A 26291-nucleotide genomic window follows, 5' to 3' on the forward strand; every position below is an offset into this window, starting at 1 on the left:
TGGACTGTTGTAATATCCTCTTAACACTTTTTCCTCCTCTGGGCCCATCCCTCACACTGAAGCTGACCCATGAGCACATCACTGCTAAATAAATCTTCCTAAAATGACGCTAATGTCATTTCTATCCTTGACAAACAAAAGCCCTTCTGTTCAGTCCCCCTGCCCTGGCATTCAAGTTCTTTCTCAGTGTGACAGCAGGCTACCTTCCTGACCGAGACCTCCTGGCACATAGACTAACCCTGTTCTGTCAAATGATGCATTTTCAATCTTTATTCCTCCATTTATCCATCCATCCATCTGTTTACTCAACATTTACTATTTGCCTACTATGTGACAGATAGCAAATATTTTTAAAAATGAACAAAATATTTCACTGCCCTTAAAAAGATCTCAATGGAGGGGGAAGACATGCAAACTACAGATTATAATATTATCTACTAAATACTATCACAGAGATGTAAACAAATGCCCTAGAACTGAAAAGGAGGCTAATATTAACAGCCCTCTCCCCAGAATCTTATACTATTCAAACTCTCACCACCCTCCGCACCCTACTTGTAGCTCTCCTGCATGCTTTTGCACCCCAGTCTGCAACAATCTCTTTTCCTCCTCACTGAAAACCTTTATGGTATATACCAGCGCTCAAGACTCTAAATATTATGATAACTCATCAAGGACTGCTTTGTAACATTTCTCACATTGTCTTATTGGTTATTTAGCTTGTCATATGTATATCCTCTGTGCAACTAATCTCCAAGCTCCTTGAAGACAAGGTCCCTGTATTATCCCTTTCAATATAATAGCCTTGGAAAAGGGGAAGGAGGTGACAGCCCCTTCAGGAACTAGTTGGGTCTGGAATTTGCTTTCACCATATTTATAAGCTAATAAGTTAGTCTGTTACTATTTCACGGGTGGTGGCAGAAGACATGAGAGTCATGGCTCAGCAAGCAGCATAAGTATCAATGAGTTCCCTTTTATACTTAATTCCCATGGTCCCGTTGGATGCTGCACATCACAGCTGGGGAGTGCCACTATTTTTATGGCAAACAATAAATAAGCCTCCTCATTGTCCAAAACAGAGATATTACCTCCTCCCCCAAGGTCACAAACACACTCTGAGAGATGGCCAAGATGGAGAGCAGTCAGTCAGGTCCTTGCATTCTGGCATAAGCAGTGTATTAGTTTCCCAGGGCTGCCACAGACTAGGGGGCTTAAAACAGCAGAAATTTACTGTTTATAGTTCCAGAGGCTAGAAGTCCAAAAGCAAGGTGTTGGCAGGGCCACACACCCTCTGAAACCTGTAGGGTAGAATCAACCTTTGTATTTCCCTGGCTTCCGGTGGTTTGCCAGCAAGCCTTGGTGCTCCTTGGCCTGCAGCTGCAGCACTTCAGTCTCTGCCTTTATCCTCACGTGGCATGACACCCCCTATTCTCCCATTACCACTGTAGCGTAATAGCAGGATAATCTTGTCTGAACATTTGCCCCTTGGGATTCATGTGGCTGACTGTGGATGACACACACACCATTGTGTGTCTCTGTGTCCCTTCTCTTCTAAGGACACCAGCCATGTTGGATTAAGGACCCACTTTAGCATGCTCGCATCCAATTACACCTGCAACAACCCTATGTCCCAATAAGGTCACATTCTAGGGTAGTAGGAGGTAGGACTTCAACACATCTTTTTGGGGAGACACAATTAAATCTATAACACCCAGCAAGGCCTGTAACAGGATAAGAGACCCTTGAAGGATTGTCTCTCTCAACAGAGCAAACTTGCTTCTAACAGACAGCACTGAAACAATTCTGGAGCCTGGTCATATCTGGGATAGCTGCAGATGATATTTTTACCATTTTATCCCATTATATATATCCCATTTATAGCATTTTACGTGTTATCCTGAAACACCACCTATTCTTCTGACTCTCCCTGGATGGCAGGAGGCAGGGAGGATGGTGCAGTATGACTCAGCCATGGCTCAGGAGGAGCCATCAGTACCTCATCCACGGTCAGCCACATGAATCCCAAGGGGCAAATGTTCAGACAAGATGATCCTGCTATTACGCTAGACCGGTAATGGGAGAATAGAGGGTAGAGGTAGACAGCTAATGCCTCATTTCTTTCTGGTTCAATGGACCAACTAAAAAGATCTCTTTCTCTTTTTAATTGTCTGGTATAAGTGCTCAATGCAGCATAAACACGTGGCTGGGCTAAGGGATGCTGGGGCGAACTAGTTCAGGAGCCATTCTACTTCGCACACCTCACCAGACAAGCCTGGGAGGCCCAGACTGCCCAAGCTGGAAAACAGCACTCTCACAGAAAGCTGTCCTCACACTGAGCTAGCGCAGCATCTGGCTCACGGCAGGATCCGAATCTGATTTATGTTTGCTGAAGGAATGGATCTGCTGTACTAAAAAATATTGACTTTGGAAATTATACATAAGGTCACTAGATTACAAAGGGATATATTTTAAAAAACCAACTTTAAAAATCAGATTAATCAGAACGACAGGATAAGATTGGGAAAATGACAGAATGATGGAAAAATGAGAACAATTATGATAGAAAGGATGAAATAAAACAAATGAATCAAAATGAACTTGGTACCAAGAGGTATGGAGAAAAAATGAGGAATAAAAATGAGTGGAGGAAAAAACAAAGGAATAGGAACAATTAAATAATTTAAAACGTGTATCCCATGGTTTAAATTGGTCTGGAGAGCAACTCATTTTTTAGCAGTCAAGAGTCGAGTCCTGCACTGCCCGGCAGAGTTAGCCTCTCCACCGACCAACGTCATCTCAGTCACACTGTTTAATGCTCCCACCTTCTCTGGTGTTTAACACCTTATCATATCAACTCTTCATAGACTATGTGCATATGATGGAATCTGAAATAATGCTATTCCATTGTTTTACCATCCCCAATTAAAGACACCAGTGGCCTTGATAAAAATTTAATAATGGCTAATGAGAAATGCCTGAGCATATGTCCTGATAATGTCTATCAAAAGCTCAGGGGCTTGGGAGCAGAGCTAAAATCCAAATAAAAAGAGTAGTGATGTGGTAAAACAGAAATCCTACCCCCTCCCCACTAAATAGAATTACTTCAGAATTGAATTAGAACTTTCCTATTAAAAATGGTTTTGGCTTTTCAACGTTTCCTACTCTAATGAGAAGTTATATAGTGCTGGAACAGTAGTGTTTTTTCTTTCAATTTGCAACCATAGGTTCAGTTTTCTTCCAGCCAATATATACAACGTCTATGTGTGGTTTGTGTAACATTAGCTACTAAATTATTTTTTATTCATTTCCACTGGCATGTCTATTTAATTAGGCTTACCTAAAACCTCAGGGTATTTGAGATAGGTGTTTATTTGCTAGAGGTCTCCTGGCTGTCACACTGTTGCTGATCTCATTTGAGAATTCTAAAATACGATTGGTTAAATGCATGGGCCTAGCAACAGGCTGCAGGATCCTCCAGTGGAATTTTACAGCTTCCCCAACAGGCCAAGCGCCTCTGACTTCCCGAGGGTGTGTGCCAGCATCCTCTCACTTTCTCTTCAGGCATAAAGGGCATATGAGTGGATGTCTCTGCTAAGTGGTCATTCAGTGCATCAATTTCCTCCAATGGACCCGAAAGAGTTTTATCTTAAATGGTATTTTTGCACTTCTTTCAGAAGTTAAATTTCACTAGAAGTCCTTGATAGCGCCCGCCCACAGTTAGCCAAGCTGCCAAATTCCCTGCTCAGAGATACAGACTCTTCAGACTCACTGATAAAATGCCTTAGTGTTTTAGTAAACCAGTGGATGATGGAATCTGTCCATAGGGCTGGTATCAGACTATGAGAGTCATTGTTTTGCACAGTAATCCAAAATCGTGAGGCATGGCTGCATAGTTGGGGGTTTTGCTTCCAGATTCTTTTTATGATCAACTACATGAGCCAATGGAGACTCTGTTCCTTACAACGTCCTGAGAGTAGCATGGCGCCTGACATAGAGCAGGTGCCCAGTAAATTTGGCTGGTGTTTTAATTAAATATTAATTAGCAACATCTATGAATTGCTATGAAGTAATGAATACAGCATTGTCAAAGACGTAGTTTTACCATCCTTATTCCTTTTACTACAGAGGAGGATATTACAGATTGGTTCGCACAGATTTTGTGTTCAAGCAGAATGCCTCACTCGTCTTACCCTAATCCTGGCCCTAATTAAAAGATTCCAAAGAAAAAGATATTTACATAACATCTGCATAGCTTTGCGAGAATAATTCTGATCAAGAATCATTTGTTAAACTTGCAAAGATAAAACAAGCTACTTTGAATATCGGTTATTTGTATCCACAAGGGTGCTCTGAACTCAGGAAAGAATTAAATACATCTTTTGAGCTGGGTCCAGAGAACTGCACATATCTGTGCTTTCCTGAATTACAAACAGGTGAGCTCTTCACTGTGTGTTCCTACTGGGGAGAAATTAAGCGCTAATCACTTGTGTATCCCCCACAGCGCGGCACTATGTCTAGGATGTAGAAGGTGGTATTGCACAGTGAAATTGATAAGGCTTTGGGATCATAATGTTTGGAGTTCAAATCCCGATTCTCCCTCTTACTAGCTGTGGGACCCTGGACAATCCTTTAACTTCTCTAATCCTCACTTTCCTTATCTGGAAAACTGTATAAATATTCACCTTGCGGGGTTGGTATAAGCATTAAAGGAGATAGATTACATAGAGTCCCTGACACTTAGTATGTGCTAAATATCTGTTGTGGTTTGAATATATGTGTCCCTCCAAAACTCATATGTTGGAACTTAAACCCCAAGGTGATGGTATTGAGACGTGGGGCCTTTGGGAAGTGATTAGGCCGTAAGGGCTGTACCTTTGTGAATGGGATTAACGCTCTTACAAAAGAGGCTGCAGGGAGCTGCCTAGGGCTTCCATTTCTTCTGCCATGTGAGGACACAATGTTCAGTTCATTGCCTCTGGAGGAGGCAGCAACAAGGTGCCATCTCGGAAAGAGAGAGTAAGCCTTTACCAGACCCCAAATCTGCTGCTTCCTTGATCTTGGACTTCTCAGCCTCCAGAACTTTGAGAAATAAATTTTTATTATTTATAAGATACCCAGTCTATGGTATTTTGTTATATCAGCACAAATGGACTAAGACAATATCTCTTGAGTGAAATACGTGTAGGTCCTTATTTTTCTTTTTAGTTTGTTCTGAAATGGGATTTCTTCTCAAGCAGAGTTTTTCATTTTGCATTTTGCAATCTCTGTGAGCTGAGCTCATCCCATCATAAGACTGATATGATGTTTTCCCAAATAATTATTGATCCAAGAATGTGAAACCATATGGATCTTTAACTTTACCCTACAGAAAGCCATTCAATATCTGTTTCAATAAAATAAAGGTCAGTAGGACAGTATTTGCACTAAACTCATTTGAACCACAGTGAGATTTATCCTTGTCCTTCAAAATAGCTTTACTTTCTCAGCTCAGGGCTATAAAAGTCAACATATTTATTTCGAGAATATATTATAGGCTCACAGCCATATCAGATCTTTGATTTTGCCCAGTGATGAATCAATTAACCATGTTTCGCTTTAGCTCTTTTGCCTAAGACATTCAAGTTGAATTCTGGAAATAATAATTTCTGTTCTAGTGCCATATTTTTCAATAATTTTTACCAGCTAACCCTTCTGTCATTAGCAACCCTGTCTACTTCATCATCATTAATAAGTATGAATTGCTCACAGATTTAATGTGCTCTGTGACAGAAATGAGAAATGCTAAGATTTATGGCAAAATATCCAGCCATCCTAAAGTCCCTCTGCAGCTGCCCAGGAAAGACACCAAGTCACACTAACATCCTAATAAGCAGATGATGTCTTTCACAATATTCGCATTTTTAGAAAATGATAATGCTAATAATGCGAGTTTAGAGAAATGGCCACATATACATTGCAGTAAGGCTGTGAGGCTGTCAATTCATAGGTAGCGTGGATGGTAATTTGACAGTACTAATAAAAAATGGTTATTTAGCATCTAGGAAATTATCCTAAGGTAATTATTGCAAAAATATATCTATAAGGATGTTTCTTATAGCATTCATTTTAATGATGAAATTTGAAAACATTCTAAAATCCAACAATAAAAGATTAGTTCAATGAAAGATGATACATCCATTCAATGGATTTTCAGTGAAAAATTATTCATTCAGTCATTTCCATGTAGAAGAACTTTCTTGTAGAAAGGAGCAGATTCCTCTTCTGATCTTGTTGGGATACACCCATGAATCATATCTTCCTACTTCCTGAGAAGATATTTACCCTCCCCTCTTCTATGAAGCCTTAATGGTGGATAGGTTGTAGCTGAGAGAAACGAGTTTACCACCAACGGATCATAAAGATGAAGATATCCTAAACGTGTTATGCTGATTACATATGCATTTTAATATGCCTGAATAAAATGTACTAACTGTGGAGAGTGGTAATCCTGGAACATGGAATTAAATGGGTTATTCACATTGCCTGAATTGTTTGACTATTTTATAAAGTTTTATCAAGGGAAAATGTCTATTTTGAAATTTTAAAAAAAGGGAAAGTTATCATGTTGGCCCATTGCACAAATACCTTGAAGCTAGAGTGATCGTCAATAAATTAAGTATGCTAAACATTACTAAGATCTGTGTTATTACTGACAAGTAGCAACATAATAAAACGGGTACAAACCAATATCTGGAATCATTGTGTGCTTTCCAATGAGCATTGCATCAGAGACCCATCTATTATGGACTATGTCACAATGGCTTATTGCAACACAAGGCAATTTTGACTTAATCATATATGGAAGAAAGGAGTGATGTTTAAAAATATGCAATTATCTTTTGTTTGTTGGGTGTACATGTTGACAAAGAGTTGTTTTGACATGCAAATTCCCATTTCTCCAATTTACAGCACATTAACATCACGTAGAGAAAAATTGGGCACCAGAGGCCCAGAAGAATCCTACTCAGTTGGCTCCCGAGCCAGTGGTTTTAATGGCACAGTAGGTGTACTAGCAGGAGACACAGGGTTGTCTATTCTATTCTAAATTCCGAATAACGGCTGTTCAGAATTTGCCCTCCTTCAATATAGTTTCATTCATTTTATCTTTTCTTGTTAATTAATGATTGAGTGTATGAATAAAAGATTTTATTTCTTTTCTTACTAGATGTATCGCTTTTTTTTTTCTTATTTCTACTGGTAGGAAAGAATAAGATGAATTGATAGTTCTCAGGCTTATTTACCCTATTAATGTTTCTATCCATGAAAAGAAATCTTGAAAACCTATCTATCTTAGGCAGACCTCGATCTCAGGCAATATTCAAGAGTTTTAGGGGTTTGGATCCTTTATATGACTTTAGGAGAACATGCTTCATTGCCTATGACTCTTTGCTAATGAAAAAAACTGTATGAATGTCAGCATCAGACCCAGGGTCTGGCTTCTAGGAGAAAGATGCAGAGAAGTGAAAACTGCTCTTTCATTCAACCATCTATATCCACCCATCCATTCAACAAAACCATCCATCCACCCATTTGTGCACATATCAGCTAGTTCTGGGCACCTATATAAGAGCTCCTCAAGAACTGGTGCTTTCTTTTGCTCATTCCTATGCCCTCTACAGGTCTAGCATAATAAGCACAAAGTACATAGTCAAAAAAATACTTGGGGCTCAATGACCTTGTTCTTGAACTCATAGCTTTAGGCTCTCAGGGCAAAACTATTCCTATATCTTTTACTGCAATGCCAAGGTAAGCATTATAATCTTGCAAGAGCTTCTTCATAGTTAACCTGTATTTCCACAGCTACAGTTTAAGTTAAATTTCATCTTGCTGGCCTTTGAATGAGAGAGAAACCAGCCTGGGCTGCAATGTTCCTAAGACAAAGAATGAACTTTACACTTTAAGACACAAGACTAATTTGTTTATTAGGTGCATTCTATAAGTTAAGGAGGGGGATTTTTGGCAAATAAATAAATAAATAATCACACAAACGGAGACTTTAGGGCAGAAGGAGCTCAGGAAGAGGAAAGCGGAGTCTTTGCATAGTTCTAAATGAACAGAAGGTGGCAGCGTAGGCAACGTGGATTCTCAGCAGAAATGCAGCACTTGCAAAAACCAGGGACAGGAGGCTTTGAGAAAGAGAAGGTCAGAGGTGACTAACTATTTATTTTTCATAGAGACCATGGTGTGGAACACTTGTCCTCTCTTGCTGGGGAGGGATGCGGTGCCTTACATGATCTGCCTGGGCGTCCCATACCCGGTCATGCCTGCCTGGGAGGCGCCCTTGTTGCTACCCATCTGCAGGCCTATCACACTCTGTCCCTGGCGAAGCTGCTCCTCGGAAAATCCTCTCCGATTCTGCTGGGCTTTCCTGGATGGGGAGTGAGATGGAATGATGTCATTATGACAGTTTTCCAACCCTTCTCAAGTTATGCAGTCAGACAGGCTCTACTGGGGTGGGGGTGGGGGTGGGGGACAGTCACCAAATAGAACAACCGTCCCTACCCTGAGCCATGGCCCTACCATGATGCATGAGCTTTTTATCCCTTAGAACCCGAGATGTTTTCCAGAATTTCCAGCAAAGAGAACATACCAATGGCTACCTCTCTGGGGAACTCACTCTCAGTTTTCTTCCCCACTCTCCCTCTTCCCCCACCACTTTAGGCCAGATCAGTTTGCTTCTTATTGTCCTTTCTCTCACAGTTACCCCAACCCTTGTGAAAAATAAAATCAGCTCTTTTTGCAAAGCATGTCATTAATCCCATTCCACCCTTCGCTGTATAGGGCCAAGGATTAATGTTCCATTTTAGAGCTGAGGGATCTAGGAGTTAATGAGGAGAAATCGCCTCCTCTAGATTATAGGTCAGCAAACTTTGGTAAAGAATCAGATAGAAAATAATTTTGGTTTTGCAGCCATATAGAACATGGTAAGTTGCTAATAATACTGGGACTAAAACCAGATTTCACCTGGCCAATATGTAGGAGGTTTTCAGATCAAGTTGATTTAAAATGACACAAGCTGGTACCTTTTTATAATAGTCAAGGAGAAGAAAAAGGGGATTAGGGAAATGAATAATTAATTATCTGTTATAAAGTGTTCTTTTCTCTTCATCTACCACTAAGATATCTAGTTTAAGCTTCCTGCCTCTCCCTCGTACCTTGCAAAAAAAAAAAAAATCACTTTAGGAAAAAGCCCTTTACTGAGATAACCATATAATTTATCATCCAGACCAGGATACTTATGAGACTGAAAGAGGGTGTTATTAATAAATAAACTGGGAAAACAGGTATTAACCAGCACTGTGCCAGGCAAACAGGACGCATTTACCCTTCATTAAGGGCAAACAAAAAAAGAAAGAAGAAAAGAAAGAAAGAAAGGAAGGAAAGAAGGAAGGAAGGGAGGGAGGAGGGAAGGAAGACTGAGCTGCGCTTGGGTCATGATAAAACCAAGTTCAGATATCAAGCCACCTCCCAGAGAGACCATCCAGTGCTACTGAGCCTTAGGAGAAACAGAACCTGGGCAGAGCTGGAGGATCCAGGTATCCAGTAGGAAAGGCCCAACCATTTCTGCCCTGGGAGGGACGTTGACCTAAACGGTAGCATCAGTCTTTCCTTGTTTTGGGGGACTCAATTGTGAAGCCAGGAGGGACTCTGTACATAAATAGCCTCTGTGGAGCTCCAAGGCTTCAAACCATCCCTCTGGTTAAGATCGTCTTCTGGTGCAGGAGGAAGGGAAAGGACTTTTACCTGTGAAACCAGGATGGCTCTCCCCGATAACAACCATCATCCTTGGTGACTGCAACACTGCCTAGAGCCATCAGGGTCCTCTGCACGGCTGCCATGTCCTTCCCTGGAAGCCAACAAAGATATTGAAGCCAAGTGCATGCCGGAGCCAAGGAGTTCTGGGAGAAGACAGCTGGACACCCAGGAGGGAAGTTCTGGTGGAAGGCTGCGGGTGACCACGTTCAAGGGGAGGTGCTATCAAACACTTGCCAAAGTGGCCCTAAGACAACATCCCCAAACTTCTCCGAAAGGAATGAAAGATAACCTGGTTAATTATTCTCTATATGCTACATACCAGAGACACCCAGTTTCTAATCCATTCATAGTTGCTGTATGAATAAAATATTCCAAACACTTGGCAGCTCAAATATAGATAAGTCCCTGCCCTAAGTAGAGGACTTTGCCTTGGTGGGTTCTGCAACCTGCGGTAAAGGGAGGTCATGCGGATTTGCTGGCTTGGAGGTCTGTAGGAAAGGACTGTCCTGAGGACCGGAAAGAGAAAAGGAAACCGGAGAGAAGTTGGTGGGCTGGAAAAATTCTGTGCCAAACCCCAGGTGGCTTCTCTTTTTTACTTTATCTGGGTTAAAAGGGTCTAAAATCATCCATGTGCATCAAATTGCATATTCACTTGGCTCTTTGGCCAGAGGCCTGGCAAATGAAGAACAGCAAATTGACACCGAAAGCACTCAGTGTGACACAAGTGACAGGCCCCTTATTATGTGCTGCTTGAAAGGAGCTAAATGGAGACAATAAATTCACTGGCTTGTGCGTGAGAGCGAGGAGGGCAAGGGAGAGAGATGCATGGTGTGGCCCCGGCACAGCAGGATGGGGGGCATTGTTACCTGAGAAGCCAGTGACCCTTAACCCACAGGGAACACAACTGGGCCCTGCAAGTCAGCCCACCCCTCCCATCGTTTCTCCTTTCCTCCTTCCAGTGGACTGGCATGTCCTGGACCGAGAAAGATGCTACTGTGCAGGTAGCCTGCAATTTGGAACCAGATCAAAGGCATCAGTGTGGAGTACAAATGCTACAAGCCACAGGGTTAAAAAGGACGGCAGCATTCAGCTTGATGGGATCTGTGAAAGTTAAGGGCAAATATTAAAGTCTCTCTCTAGACCTGGTGAACCATCTGCAGTTTCTCTGGCCTGGCTGCTGTGGCTCAGTCACCGGGGAATACAGAATTACAGGGGAAAGGCAGATGGAAAGTGAGAATGGAGTATGAACTGTAATAAAGTAAACAATTAAGGCCTTCAGAGGAAGTCCAGTTCAGGATATCCATTTATTCAAAGAAAAGAGAGAGACAGCTGGGCGAGCAGATCCTTCCCTCGCCCCTCTCATCTGCCCCCACCTCCCTCGTTAACCAGAGTGGTGATCGCCTGGGTCCGAGGCCCTGTGGGGTTGGTTGATGGACACAGAGATGAAATGCTCTCAGTGGAGAATGCCCAGACTCAAGGAACAGCTGGGCTGGTGAAGAATGGAGTCTTTGGGCAGCAGATGGAAGGGGAGGGCACAGGGAATACTGAGATTAAGAGAGAGGAAACACAGAGATGCTTGTTAGATGACTCCTCTCTCCCACAGATGAAAGCATTTCTGTAATTGTCACTGTTTAACAGGATACTTTTTTTAAAAAATAGAAGAGTAGTGATGATACCCTGAAGACTCATTCTGGGAAGAGACAGGGAGAAGGTTTTCTCTGAAGCAGTGAGCCAGTAAAGAGAGCCGAGAGCAATGATTAAGCACAGGAAGGCGTAGGTTAGGGTATATCACTCATCTCTTCTCTGCACAAAGAGCGCAGAGGAAGTCTGTTTCTGGTGGTTGGAAAGATCTGGTTTGTTATGTCCAGGAGCCGGGGAAGTGTGGAGCCTGACACCCAGCAGCTCAGCCACAGATACTACCCAGGAGCACTGGGTGAAGAAGCAAGCTTTGTTAAACCATAGAACCAGCCTGCTTCCCAAGCAGCTAGCTAATGTATATATTGCCACATGAACCCAGAAAGGACAGAGAGAACTAAGTTGCAGTCAAGAGTACGATGTCCAGGGACCTAGAACTATCAATATAACTCCACTCTGATGCAGGAGAGTGGAAAAGGACGTGATTGCAAAATTGCAGAAGCCACTAGGAGCTTTATTTGACAGGACCAAATTGGAAATTTTTTCCTAAGAAAGGTCCCAAAGCAAGAGATGTAATATAAATTATAGGCGAGACATTTTATTACATGTGATCTCAACCCCATGGAACTGGGATCATTCCTCCCCATGTATGGATGGAAAAACTAGTTCCAGGAGGTTAATTAACATGTCCAGAGTCAACTAGCAAGGAAACCCAAGCCCAGCTCTAGCTCAGGCCTGTCACTATGCAAAGCCCATGAACGATACACTACGCCACACTGCCGTCTCTGAGGAGCCTCACTGCAGGCTGGGAGGGGAAGCGTGTTCCTCAGGGCTAGTCCTCAGGGCTAGTCCGAATGAGTCAGAGTGGCTCCTTCAGTGCCAGGCCAGAGAGAATGCACTGGGGCGATAAACCTGGGGCACAGGTTTGGGTCCCAATAGGATCAAGGACACCAACTCCAAATGGCCATACATCTTTGAGTGTTTTGTCTGGAATAATGTTTCTATGTCTTCATCCAAATAAGATTAATGCAAAAAAAAGCAGTTGGGGCCTCCCCATCAGTGTGCTGACCAAGTTACTTACTGTCAAGATTCTAAATAATGTTATGACCAGAAATCTGCCTTATGTAACCAGTCTTGTCCAGCTTGTTTTCTTGTCATATCTGGTATGTTTCCTAATAGAGCTTCCTTGTGAAGAACTCTAGTACTTTTGGGGTGACCATATGGGCAGAGGGCTTTTTTCCAGTCTCCTCTTTCTTGCTTTGCCAGTTCAGAAATCCAGATCAAGTACTGTCAGGTGGAAGGGGCATGTGGAAGGAACGGGGGCCACTTTTGGAAGCTGATTCCTATAACTGGGGCTCAAAGTTTAAATGCACAAAGGATCAGTGGGGTTAAGGAAGCTCTCTGAAGTGTACCAGGAATCATATAGCAACAGCTAAACTGCCTGTGTCACAACCAAGTGTAGCATCTGCCTAGCTATGAAGCCTACAAAATTGTGCAAGTATAAAAAACGGCCACACACAGCCTGCTCCAGAGCGGGCCTCCCAGGCCCTTTGGATTATTTATGGGAGCTGAGGGCAGGACATCCCTTTAAAAATGTGAATTTGGAGGGCATTCTCCTAAGAGAATGATTCAGTGAGTCCTGGGAATCCATATTTTTAACAATTTATACCAGGTGATTTATACCATTAGACAAGTTTGAGAAACATGGGTTTCACCTGGTGACTTTCAAACTAAACTGATCATCAGGATTACCTGAGAATCTTAAATATTCAGATTCTGGGGCAGTCTCCTGAGATAATTCTGATGTAGCCAGATGGACAGCAGACACTACTCTAAAGCTTCAGTTTTCAATTTTTAAAAACATTCCAATGTCTGGCATGTAATAAATAGTAAATAATATTTGTGTGTTAAGCAGTAACTCCTTCCTTCAGAGGTATCTTCCACAAAGTCAGAAAGTTAAACCAAAAATTAGAAGGGCTCTGATCCAAGTTGGGAGTCAGCCCAAAGGCCCACAGCTTGGAATCGCTTTACTCCCTGAAAGCCACTTGGGGCTCTTCAAGTCAGCTTGAAAACCACTACTCCAAGCCATTCTTCCAAGAAAATGAAAAAGAAAAATTGTCCTAAAAGAAGGGATGACTATGTGTTGGGAATTTCCTAGATGCAGGGATAGCAGAAATGAGACGGAGTCCTGGTGGTGATCTAAGGACGGACCATTGACCGTAAGAAGGAAAGTGACACAGCTCAGTTCACACTAACAGCTCAGAATTGCAGTCGGGAGACCTGGACTCTTCTAACCCTCTGTCATGGGAGGAAGCTAATATTAGACTTGAAATTTTAAAAAGAGCTGGTGCAATCTAAAAATCATACACACTGTATGATTCCAACTTTGTGACATTCTGGAAAAGGCGAAACTGTAGAGAGAGTAAAAGATCAGTGGTTGCCGGGGGTTGAGAGTGAGGAAGGATGAATAGGCAGAGCACAGAGGATTTTGAGAGCAGTGAAACTACTCTGTATGGTACAATAATGGATAAATGTCATTGTATAGTTGTTCAAATTCATAGAATGTACAATGAGTGAACCCTAATGTAAAGGATGGGTTTGGGTGATGATGTGTCAATGCAGGTTCATCAGTTGCAACATATATATCCCTCCCGTAGGGCATGTCGATAATGGGGGAGGCTATGCAAGTGTGGGGGGCGGAGGGCATAAGGGAAATGTCTGTACCTTCCTCTCAATTTTGCTGTGACCCTAAAACTTCTTGAAAAAAAATAGTCTTAAAAAAAAGAGGACTGGTGGCATGGTAGCTTTCTCTGTCTCACCCGATGAGGGAGAAATGTCAGAGGGTACGTTGGGATTGCTCTGTGGGTTTTATGAATTCTTGTTGCTTGCTTTTCTGTCTTGAATAAAAACAAAAGAAAATAAAACTCTGTAGGGCAGTGGTTCTCAAGGTGGAGTTCCCAGACCAGCAGGAGCAGCATGGCCTGTGAATTGATAAGAAATAGGAATTCTTGGGCCTCACTTCAGATTCAATACCTCAGAAACTCTGTGATTGGGGCTCAGCATTCTGTGTTTTAACAAGACTACCAGGCGATTCTGATGCATGCAGGAACTTGAAAGCCACTGCTAAAGGAAAAACCCACTGAATACAATTGTCAGCAGCCACTTGGAGTAAATGTAGTGAAGGCTGCTCTGACAGAAAAGGAGGCTTCAAGCAGCAGGTATTTGGGATGTCTCAAGTCACTACAGGCACCTTACAATATCCCAAAATAGCTCTCAAATTGGGCGAAATGTTTCTTTGCTCTTGCTGTTGAAGAATGACACACATAGTGACGCCTCCCCAGGGAATATGTTTGGACCTCCAGGCATCCCACCCCAATGCAAACTGCACCTCCCTGACTCCCAGTAATCAGGAGAAGGGAACAGGCATGGAGAAACCATGCGTCCAGGATCCTCATTAATAGGATTACTGAGAAGAGTAATCAGATTCATCAATCTTTGAGTCTTGCCTGCTCTGACATTCTAGAATTCTGCATGTTTAATACTTGCCAAGTGGTTATACAAATGATCCAAAAAGTTCAGTTGCTGATGGGCTATTAGTAGGGGAAAAGAAGGCACCATTTATTAGGTGTCCAGGAGCCAGGCACTGTGCTAGCTCTTTTACACATTTAATCCTTACCAGACTCCCGCAAGGGAGGCATTAAACTGTTCACCGAGAAGGGAACTAAGGCTCTGAGAAGCTAAGCAGCTTAAACAAGCCCACATAGCTAGTATGCAGCTAAAGAAAGATTTTGACCCATCTACCCGACTCCAAAACTCTTGCTCTTTCCACCGTACCAGAGTCTTCTGGGTTTGGAATTGGCAAAGCAATATATTACGGGGAAAGACATCAAGAGGGTAATGACCACAAAGTTGAAAACAGTCAAAAAAGTGGCCCCTACAGCTGGCCCCTTCATATTAGAGAAAAGCTGATGAGTTGAAGACCCCACAGCTGGCAGGGAGGGCACAGGTCATCTAGGCAACCCCGTCAGCTCCTGTGTGTGGCCACTAAGTCCATTTGTTCCTAGACAGAGTGTGTACCTTTCCGGCCTTGCTCCTTCTGCTCTCACTTTCTGCTAGTCTTAGAAAGGACAAGCCAATGACAATAGTAAGTTCTACGTTGCCAACATTTATTTTATTCTATTATTGTCAAGCACTATGCTAAATGCTTCTAATCAATTATCTCATTTACTCTCCATATCAACCCAGTGAAATAGGTACTATTATCCCCATTTTATAGCTGAGAAAATCGAGGCTTAGAGAAGGTAATTGGTAAGTAGTGGAGCACAGGTTTGAACTAGGCAGTTGAATTTCTGACTCAGGAGCCTGTACTCTGCTATAATACCTTCCATGATAAGCTTACATTGCAGCCTTTCTGTCCAGATGCTAGATCAGTGCACTCACTTGCTCTCGTGTGTTCTCTCTCTTTCACATAACCCTGCCTTTCTTGCTCCTACTCTTCTCCCCTCCCTGCTTGCTGAGGGCTTCTTGCCTACAGTGTACTCCCCTCTGAGTCATAGACAGCTGAGATGGCCCAGCCCTGCTTGTTCCAGGGCACCCACGGCAAATCCAAAAGTAACCTGCCAGGCCATTCACCTTCTCTCATGAGAGAAAGACTTCCCCAGGCCCTTTCCTTTCCTCTCACTTCTTCTCCATCACTGAAAGGGAGTGGTCACCCCCATCACCCCTTAGGGGGAACTTCAGTAGCTTTGTCTGTAATGTTCCCGTGATTGGGTTGTTTTCTTGACCATTCAGCTTTGGGTTCCTTTTTAAAGCCCTGTATTCTGTTTGCCCCCAAGTCCATTCCAAACATTTCACATAAAAGGGGTTTAAGAATAGTGGGTACGGCCAGGAGCGGTGGCTCACGCCTGTAATCCTAGCTCTCTGGGAGGCCGAGGCAGGTGGATTGTTTGAGCTCAGGAGTTCGAGACCAGCCTGGGCAAGAGCGAGACCCCGTCTCTACCAAAAACAGAAAGAAATTAATTGGACAGCTAAAAATACATAGAAAAAATTAGCCGGGCATGGTGGCGCATGCCTGTAGTCCCAGCTACTCGGGAGGCTGAGGCAGTAGGATTGCTTGAGCCCAGGAGTTGGAGGTTGCTGTGAGCTAGGCTGACGCCACGGCATTCACTCTAGCCAGGGCAACAAAGTGAGACTCTGTCTCAAAAAAAAAAAAAAAAAGAATAGTGGATATGTCTGGAGCCCCAACCTGTAGAAATAATTGAAGCCCACACAAGAAGGCACTGGCACGCCTGGGCTCCTCCAGCTTTGCTGGTCTGCAGCATAAAGGCAGCGGGGAGCAAGCAGAGCCCCACCTGGGAGGAGATGCTGAGCAGGGGAGATGGGGACTGAGAGCTGCCGGACCTAAAACACCTGCAGAGGAGGAAGAAAAGCTCCTAGGTGAGGAGGGCTGGAGCCAGCAGCCACAGCCACCACAACCACAGTGCAGGGAACCCGGAGTTAATGTGAGTAAGCTGATACATGGGGACAGTACCGACACCACAGTCAGGGTGGAGAATAGGAGGGAGAATATACGACTAAGCTGAGCAAATGGTTAGTCCAATAGCTGTGTGCACAGACACGTACAGCCTCACATGCACATAGACACACAGACACACAAACACATGCCAACCCTGCCTGCAATGTCCCTTTGATTCCAGCTTACTCATCCCAAAACACAAGTGACAACCAGCTCCTGCAGGAAGGATCTGGCCTTGTTTGCTCAGTCCACGCTTGGTACCACCAGCCTGCCCCTCCCCATCCCCGCTTCTCTGCTCGGAGCAACCCACTCTTCCAGCTCCTGCTCCACTGTATGGTAATCAGCTCTGGCCTGAGCTTCAGACAGTGACCCTGGGGAATATCAAGTGTCCCCTCCAACTCACAATGAATCTCCTGGACCTCAGTCCTCAGCTGCAGTTCCATAGCAGGGCCCACCAGGCCCTGGAGCCTTTAGGGGACATTTGGAAACTCTTAAGCATCTGCTTCCCTGTTGACAGCTCTCCTGTTTATCCCTACCTATTGCACGACCTACCTAGAGTTCTTCCTGCTACCTGTCAGTCACAGCGCCCTAGGAGTGGGTCTTCTTCCTTGTTTTCTTTAAAGTTCCACCCTTCTGCCCTGGGGTGGGACTCTCAGTGTCTGGCTTTTTCCTCTTTTCCAGGAGCATCATCCTGCCTTAGAGCTGACTTGTCGGTCCATTGCCCTATCTCAAGCGCCTGAAGTCACACTCATCCCTCCTGTCCTCCCTCTTCCTTAGGAGGGATCTAATACACAGGACTGGGGCAGGGGGTATAGACCTCCACCTGCTCTTTCCATCAGGGACCACTGCTTCCTACACTCCTCCCACTTGCTGTGAGTACCTCCGAGGAGTGAAATTCACCTCTGTGGTCTTTGTGAAAAGAAGGAAAGACAAGTAAAACATCCTCAGTAGCAAAAAGACAGGAAAGTTCCCTTGGGATCCCCAGCTCCCACAGACCTCCTGGCTTCCTCCTCCTCCCACCTACTTCCTGCACTTGGGAGGCCTCACCAGAGTCCCTTCCATTCACACTAACTCCCTTGTCCTCTGTCCCACACAGCCCTCCATCCTCCTTCTCCTCCCTTCATCCTCATCAGCTAGTCACCATTATGACTCAACAGCACACTCATCGTACAGGTGAAGAAAACTAAGCCTCCTGGTAAAAGACTGGGCTGGCAGACTAGTTAAGGCCCTATTTGCTTGGCATCAGAGAGCCCAGGTTTGAGTCCTGGCTCTGCTAAGTGCTAGTTATCTCATGGTTGCAAGCAACCATGGGGAAGCTTCAGTTTCATCATCTGTGAAATGGAAAAATTAGAAACACTTACCTCATAGGATTGTTAGGAGAATTGATTGGCATTATGAGTAAAGCACTTGTACAAAGTCTAGTGTATAGGAAGACATCAATAAGCAGTAGCTCTTCTTCATTAGCTGGGGAAAATCACTGGAGTTTTGGTCTAGGAAGCAGAGATCAAGTCTTACCTGTGACACTACACGGGAATTTGGAGGCAAGTGTCCATGACATTCAATGGCCTGGCCTAAAGTTTTGGATATCTAAGTTTCTAAATAATGGCAAACCACAAGGTAAACTCACTCATTGGCATCTTAGGATTTTAACTAATCATGTAGGAGGGAAACATGAAATGCCAGCTCTTTCCATGACACAGAGGATTAAGGAAGCAATTGTGAGGATTAAGGAGGTAACTGTTTCTTCATAAATTGCAGTATAATGAGTAGCAGAATGTACTAGAAATCTATTTCAACCATCATCTGGATACCCCTTAAAATACCACGTCCCTGGATCAGAAGAAAGTTACCCCATTCTCACTGTCACCATTTGGGTCACTGCCATGGGGATCTTATTGGTTGGGCCACTGATGACAACTAGTGACAGTGAACATGTGAGAGTAGAGTCAATCTGGCAGCCCTGGTTGGACTAGTCCATCTCTCAGTGCCTCAGGCCTAGTCAAGAAGGAAAACAGGCGCATGGTGGGGAAGCACATTTTCACTAAAAAAGACACTGTGACCATACGTCCCCAATCCTCTAACTGGGTCTCCATTCGCATCATTTTTCCCCAGTAATGGTGATTATTAAATATGTCCAGAAATGTGATTTGATTTTTATGGCTTTGTAAGATTTCCTCACCAAGTCAATTCACAAATGTGAAAAAAAGAAATCATTCGTCCCGCTCTTTGAGCTGAATACATATCTGGAAGGTATAGTACCCAAGCTCCCAGACAGTTGTTTAATAAAAGGTTGAAGAGCTATTTATTTCTCCCATTGACTGACAACATAGCACCAGACGGCTCTCTCTCTAAGCCGGGCTGCAGTTGAGTCAGAAGCACACTCACCCCCTGCCTCGCTTCTCCTCTGCTAGCTATGATTTGTTATTCGAGGGGTAACGGGAATAAAAGGCATCCATGTAACCATTTTAGCTCCTCTCAGTTGAGGCTTCTGTTTACATATTACTTTGCTGAGGTCCCTGCTGTCTCCTCAGGGTGTGTGTTCCCTTAGAAGAGAACATGTTAACAGAACATCACAAATGGGGACGCTAACAGTGCCCCCAGAATGACAGCTGAGAACGCCCGACACACAAGGCACGGGGAAGAACACTGGGAGTGGTTTTCACAAAGAGATGGGGCAAAGGGGAGGGGGAAGTAGAACAATCCTAAAGGCAGGAGGGCTGTTTACCTTCCCAGAGATCCACCGTCTGAAAAATGTCAGTGGTCCTGACGCCGTAGATCTCCGCAGCTTTTAGGAACTGGGAGATTTGTTCCATCTGCTTAAAAGCCATCTTTGACTCTGAGATCTTGGGAATGGGCTCTTGTCCTGGGGGGTATAAACTGTTTATCAATTTGCACAGGACCTGCAGGGGGAGGAGGGACAGAATCAATATTCCCTTTGTATTTACAGGTCAAAATTGAGAAGTGAACCCTGCCCCCCTGCAGGGCACAGCATGCAGGGTTTGGGCAGGACCAGGTCATGGGCCCCAGGAAGGAATGGGCTCGGGGCTGTGTGGCCAGGCTCTCATAATGAACCCCAAACACTCAGACAACCCCACTCCCAGGGCTGCTCCTAGCCCCAGAGAGTCCTGCAGTCCGGGAACCCCATTCCCTCCTTGTTCCTCCCTTCCTTTTTCTGGGTGAGGGAAAGAATGTTTACAGATAGGGAATGACGCAAGGTGATGAGGACATGATTCCAGGCTTTCAGTGGGGGAATGAGTTAGGGGCTCCTGGGAGTGGTGGTGGTGGGGGGCGTTGGGGGGTAGCTGAAATGATAGAGCCTAATATTATTTTTTCTATCAAAAGGAGATCAGGCTTCAATAATTCATCCCATATGTGTTAATGATGTGTAAAAGTGAGCTGGGCACCCTCTTCCCAGACACCTATGACCCAAGTCCTGGGCAACCCAGCACAGCGTGGGATGGCAGTTATGTAACAGTAAATCACCAGCTGCGGGCAAAGATAGGCTTGTTTGAATCAGCAGAGCCTGTCTGTGGTCCTCAAATCCTCAAACACACGAGCATCTAGCCCGAAAAGTAGTTATCAAATGAGGACGCCCTTCAGTTTCATGACAACACATCCACTCAACAAACAGACATTGAGCATCTCCAGGACGCACGGCTCCAGGAAGAACGGGAAGGTGGCCAGCCCCCCTCCGCCTTCCTTTGTTTTACTGTATAACCAACCGATTCCCCCGGGGAAAGAAATGGCCCCAGAAGAGCTGCTGCACCAAGGCGGCTGGGGACATCACAAGGAAATACTTATCTCTATTCTCATTGGAAAAATCAAAAGGGCCTGGAATTTGCAGACAGCTCAAAAGGAAGCTGTGATGGGTGGAGAATCCTCTAAGCTAGCTAGGGAATTGTACGGGGAGCCCAGATCTTCCAACCCAGAAGAAATAAAGGCATTCCCATCCCTCCCGGTGAGACACAGAGCTTGGCAACGGCAGCTCCTAGCGCAGCCTCACGTCAAAAGAAAGGGCCCTGGAGGGTGCCCCTGCCCACCGCCCCGCAACCCAGATCGCCGCCGGCCTTACCGTCCCGTCCATTAGCCATTTCTGAAAATGGGCCCTGCCGGGGGGCGGGTGCTCTATGTCCTCGGCGCACTGCAGGACGATCCAGTCCACCAGCTTGTTCTCCAGGTCTGCATCATACTTCTGCTCGATCTTCTCCTGCACCTCTCGGCTTAAGCCGTAGCTCGGGCCCCTGTTAGCCATCTCTGGAAAGAAGAGAGGACACGCGCGGCATCCACACAATAGCAGCAGCAGCCCCGAGCTCCCTGCACGCGGGGCTGGGATGTGGCTGGGCGGCCTGGCCCCGCAGCGGCAAAGCGGGCAGAAAGCCGGGCGTGGTTTAAATCAAGGAGCCAATGAAGCCAATGGGGTTTCACCTACAAACGGGAAAGGAAGGCGCAGCCACGCACCAGTGACTCCAGAATAAAACCCGGCCGGTCCCTGGGGCTGGAACCCCGCTCCGGGTGCCGCCTATCAATGAGACGAAATGTTGTCCAGTGACTCGCAATCCAGCCCGAACCCCCAGGCGGCACGGAGGAGGGGTGGTGGTCGTCTTCTTCTCCCCCCGCCCCAGCAGCACTTTCCAAGGGCAGGGACTGTGGGATTGGAAAGAGCACGTAATTAACAGGCGGGGAGGAAGCTACCCTGACGTTCAGCTGCCGCTGCTACAGTGTGCCTAGAAGAACGGCACAGGGATTTGATTTTCTCATGGCTGGGGAGGGGCAAACTAGGGCCGTTGCTAAGAGCCCTCCAAAAAGCCAGCCCTCCCCTGTGTCAGTCAACCCCCCTGCCTTCCTCCCACCGGGAGCTGCTTTCTCAGCTGCACAATTCTTTCCATGCTCTGGGGAGCCAGCCCCTTGTATACAAGGGCAGTTCACAGCTGCCCAAGGGGATGAAGCGGGGAGGGGTCTGTTCTGCCAACTGTCCATCTGTCAGGAGTAGCCAAACCACTTTCCCCTGCCCCGAGTACAATTGAGAGCTGCCGTCATTTACTTGTTCAGCTGCCAGCCCAGCTTCATCCAGAAACTTCTATCCTGGTGGGAAACTACTGTGCCTCAGTTTGACTTATTCAAGGGATATACCTTTCTAATGCTGTTTTTAACCAAAAGACACTAAGAGAAACTTTTATAAATTAAACAAAACTCAATGTACTAAGAACTCTTGGAGTGAAAGGTTTTCTTAGAGTGTAAAGACTTCATGCGTTTGTTTCAATTAAGGACCAGAAGGCACAACTGACATACTGTCAGTAGTAACAGAATATTTGGCGGGAGCAAACAAGACCTCAGGAGAAATCACCAGATCTAAGTTGGCCTGAAATTTTTCTAATAGAAAAAGGGCTTGGCAGTTTGTACCCCTAGAGTGTAAGCCACTTGGGGGTTAAGACTGAGTCTCATTGGTGTCGTGTAAATCTCTGGGTACTTTTCATAAGAAAAACACCCAGATACTTGTTCTTTGGTTAGTTTCTTCATTCAACAATATTTATTGAGTGCTTAACTGTGCCAAAGACTGGACCAGAGAGGAGTAAAATATAACTCTTGCCTCTAGAACAGATTGATAAGTTGATTCAAGCACATTAGATAAAACAATTCTAGTACATGGGATGGTGATTTTTGTCCCCATGGGAAATTGATTAGAAGCTATGCAGGAAATGACTTCTCAATACATTTTGAGAAAAATCTTCTGCCAGCTGGGGCCTGGGCTAATGAAAATTAGGAAATATGTGGGTGGTTTGCTTGAGAAAAGACTTAGTGGTCAGTAGTTGAAGGCCTGGGAGAGAGAACTCTGTGAAAGAGAGAGAACCAGGAGCTTTTAGGAGAACAGCAGGTTTAGAAAGAGTCAAGTGGAAGGGCTGACTAATGCAGGTCTTGATGTTGCCTGGAATTGTCAGTTGAAGAAGCTCTGAAGACAGCGACTCAGAGCTCAGGGGAAGAGTTTAGAGCAGAAAATTGACAGCAGAATTATGGAAATACCTAGTTGCATCTTGAGTGGCAGCAATAAGGTCAGTTTCACCTGAGACCAAGGAAACAGAAGCCTAGACAGAAAGATGTCACTGTGTCTGTGGCTGGATTTGCTCTAAGGAAGATGTTGGTTTGAAATATAAAGCTAGGAACAAATTTAAAGATGTACATTTGCCTTCCTTTTTTTTTTTTTTTTTTTTTAGGACTGTGTTTTGCAGATATTTTGTACCCAATGATTCCCTCCTGCTGTAAGAGTAGCTGTTGTGCTTTAAGTGAATGATTGAGCCTATGCATCTGGAGAGGATACAGTGGCAAAGAGAAGCCACAGTAAGGCATAGATAGGTTAGAAGTCCAGAAATCTAGAGTCATCTTTAGAGAAAAAACATTGGATCTCCTGGGGTGCGGCAGAGGGGTGTAGAGAGACAGTGGAAATCGACTCAACCCTGCATTTGCTAGTATTAATATTATAGTTAATTTTTTGAACAACTTTTTAAGGGCCTATATTTGCATCTGAGATACAAAAATGAATGATAAATGGTAACTTGGTTTAGTAGCTAAGTTAAATTTGTAAACAATAAATGCCAGACAGATGTCATGTTAAAATTATGCACAAGGTACTCAGATTGGTACAATTATTCCTAGAGGAAGGGGTTAGGGAATTAGGGGAAAGGTTTATAAATGAGATGACTTTAGACCTTAAGTCTTAAAAGATGAATAGCTGTTTGCCAGGGTGGCTAGGGTGAGGCAAAAGGGGTAAGGAATGTTACTGGCAAAGGCAGCTTATTTAAGAAGGTAAAAATCTATTATCAACAAAGCATAGAGAGAGGTTAAAGGAAAGAGACATACAGAAGGAAAAATGATACTGGAATGTCAGGCAGGCTCCAAATCATAAAGCGGTGTGCTTGCAAGTGCTCGTGGTTTAATTTTCAGAAATTTTCAGAGTGGTTATTAAAATTAGCCATTATTAGCAATTAAATTATATTAACTTACTTTTAAATAAATTATGTTACAAAGGTTAAATATTCAAGACAAATCACTTCCTAATTTATTTTGCTACATTTTACTATTACCTATGTTCTTGAGGATATTTGCTTTTATTATCTCTATGTGGTATAAACACTATGTAATGGTATGCTACTGGGCATTTCTTCCCAGCTTCATATTCAGAGATGTCATGGTGGTAGTTCGAAGCCAGCCATGACTGGAGAATTTATGTCATGAATGTTGGCAAATGCTACAAATCAGGGCCTCTCCTTACCCCCAAAAGCCAGCTGTTAAATATTTGCCAGTCTTGCATGGACTTATATATCATGCAAAAGTGTTTGAGTTTTCTCACAGGGAAAGAGGACCATTAGTCTGAATTAGGTGAAGGAAAAAGAGACAGTCAGAATGACTCACAAATTTTGGCTTGTATAATAGAAGTACTGACGGCAGCATTTATTGTAAGAGGACTTGTAGGTGGGAAGGTACATAAAGGGGAAAACATAAAAAGGTTTGGATTCACTGCATTTGGGAAGCCAATGATACATCCCAGTTTACTAGGCAGTTGGTTTTATGGGTCTGGAGCTCAAGAGAGAAGTCCAGACTGTAGGAATGTACTTGAATTGTCTGCATGCAGGTGGTAGTTAAAACCATGAATATGGGTGATGTTGCTCCAGATGAGTAAGTGAATAGCCTGAGAAGACTGCCAAGGCCAGAACTCAAGGGAATATTATCATTATGAGATGGGCAAAGAGGTGAAGCCAAGAAAGGAGTTGATGTAGTACATCAGAGATGTCTGAGGATAAACCATGTCAAAACAAAGCTCATGAACTCAATAATCTTGGGAGAGGGAAGCTAGCCTATCACCTGAGAATTTCAAAGCAGTAAGTTCTATCAAAAAGGCATGGACAGAGTGCTGTTCATGAGAGAGCACAGAGGACCCAGCGACAAACTTCCTGGAAAAAGAGATGGGTATGAGTCAGGAAAGGCTTCTGAGAGAAACTGAAATTTTGAGCTGCTTTTTCAGTAGAAGAAAGTTCATCTATCAGCAAAACCTGAAAGCCCAGCAAAAGAAGAAGACAAAATAGGAAAGGATATTTCCCCCAAAAGACACATTTGGTTCAAAAAATCACCTGCATTTTCCTAGTATATTCTCTAAATATACCACAGCATCACATTTTTTCATCAAACCAAGTTACACATAACTACACAATTGTTTCTAAACTAAGAATTTCCTTGAGATCTGTATTTAAAGGAGATCTTAAAAAGGTATGTTTAAATACCACCCACCTTCTTCTGTCCTCCAGATAATAAGAGTTCTTTAGATTTTTTTTTTAAGTGTTCCAAATTTAATGATCATTTGACATATTCACTTTGAGGTCTGTCCTGGGAATAGTTATGTGGTGAGTAATGTTTTCTCAGATCTTTATCTCCATGCTTTATAAAGCTCAGCCTTTCCCAGAGCTCTTTTCTTCCCCTCATCCACACAGACCTTTCTATTGGCTGCTCCGAGAATGGTACAGTGTTTAGATTCGTGTCTGTAAATGCCTCAAATGTCAACAGATGCAGCAAAAGCAAAATACATTATGCGGCTTCACTTGTTCCTCTTTTGTTGCTATTTGCCTTATCCCTTTCTGTTGCACATGCTGAGATTCTTAGGGAGGTCAGGTCACTTTTAAAATAAGGCAGGAGTTCCAGAAGATGAGGCACTCAAGAGCTGCTGGCTATTCAGGTATTTTCCATGTCACTGAATACATGGCATGGAGTTGTTTCAGAAAATAGAAAAAAAAAAGAGCTTCGGGGAAACATAGAACAAACACTAAAGTAATTAACAGTTCACTAGAATACATGAAATCTCATGGATTCAAACTCACTGGCATTTGTGAGTTAATCTTTGGAAGGCTAGATTAAATTTTAAAACAGCTTTTCCTATCTTTATTGTTAATATTTTTTTAACTGTTGAACATTTGAAACACCACCATAAAACGTTCCTATTTGGAATCTTGAGGTTAAGGTCAAATCCAGCTGGGCTTTAGAAGCCCTGCCCACTTCCTTGCCTCCACTTTCCTTGCTATTCCACCATGGATTATGCCCATGAATTTCTCACTAGACAATGCTCTGTACATAACTTTAAACAAAGCAAAAAGGTACAACCTGTCATTGTTCTAAATGTGTTGTGCTTATTTAATTCTTACACCTTATTATCTAGGTTTTTGTCGTTTTACAGATGAGGAAACTGAGGCTCAGAAAGGTTAAATTGCTCAAAGTCGCAGAGCAAATAAACAGTGAGCCAGGATTCAAACCCAAGCTCCTGTCTCTGCCCTTAACCACCATACATACTATACTGCCTCTACATATA

General features: G+C 43.8%; 1 protein-coding gene across 4 annotated transcripts; it reads right to left on the bottom strand.

Moving 5' to 3' along the window:
- Nucleotides 1-7935: 7935 nt before the first annotated feature.
- TAGLN3 (transgelin 3) lies at nucleotides 7936-21951 on the bottom strand. 4 transcript variants are annotated; one of them, XM_012652228.1, is made up of 5 exons: nucleotides 21500-21951; nucleotides 21018-21199; nucleotides 19671-19845; nucleotides 9784-9886; nucleotides 7936-8407 (listed from the first exon to the last, which is right to left on the bottom strand). In XM_012652228.1, exons 2-5 carry the CDS (start codon nucleotides 21195-21197, stop codon nucleotides 8266-8268), a joined length of 600 nt encoding a protein of 199 aa, XP_012507682.1. In that variant the 5' UTR covers nucleotides 21198-21199; nucleotides 21500-21951; the 3' UTR covers nucleotides 7936-8265. The 4 variants fall into 4 exon arrangements, with proteins under 4 accessions (XP_012507682.1, XP_012507680.1, XP_012507681.1 ...); XM_012652226.1 differs by having other exon boundaries at nucleotides 21018-21370; nucleotides 21500-21877; XM_012652227.1 differs by having other exon boundaries at nucleotides 21018-21291; nucleotides 21500-21818.
- Nucleotides 21952-26291: the final 4340 nt, after the last annotated feature.

The sequence above is a fragment of the Propithecus coquereli genome, unplaced genomic scaffold (genome assembly GCF_000956105.1).
Source record: "Propithecus coquereli isolate 6110/MARCELLA unplaced genomic scaffold, Pcoq_1.0 Scaffold386, whole genome shotgun sequence".
NCBI lineage: Eukaryota > Metazoa > Chordata > Mammalia > Primates > Indriidae > Propithecus > Propithecus coquereli.

Bases quoted from the DNA above. Each gene is read 5' to 3' on its own strand.
- TAGLN3 (XM_012652228.1), bottom strand. From the start codon at position 21,197: ATGGCTAACAGGGGCCCGAGCTACGGCTTAAGCCGAGAGGTGCAGGAG. The intron at 19,846-21,017 runs GTAAGGCCGGCG...CTCCCCCTGCAG, and splicing joins AATGGCTAATGGACGGGACG to GTCCTGTGCAAATTGATAAA. The intron at 8,408-9,783 runs GTAAAAGTCCTT...CTCCCCATCCAG, and splicing joins GAGCCATCCTGGTTTCACAG to GAAAGCCCAGCAGAATCGGA.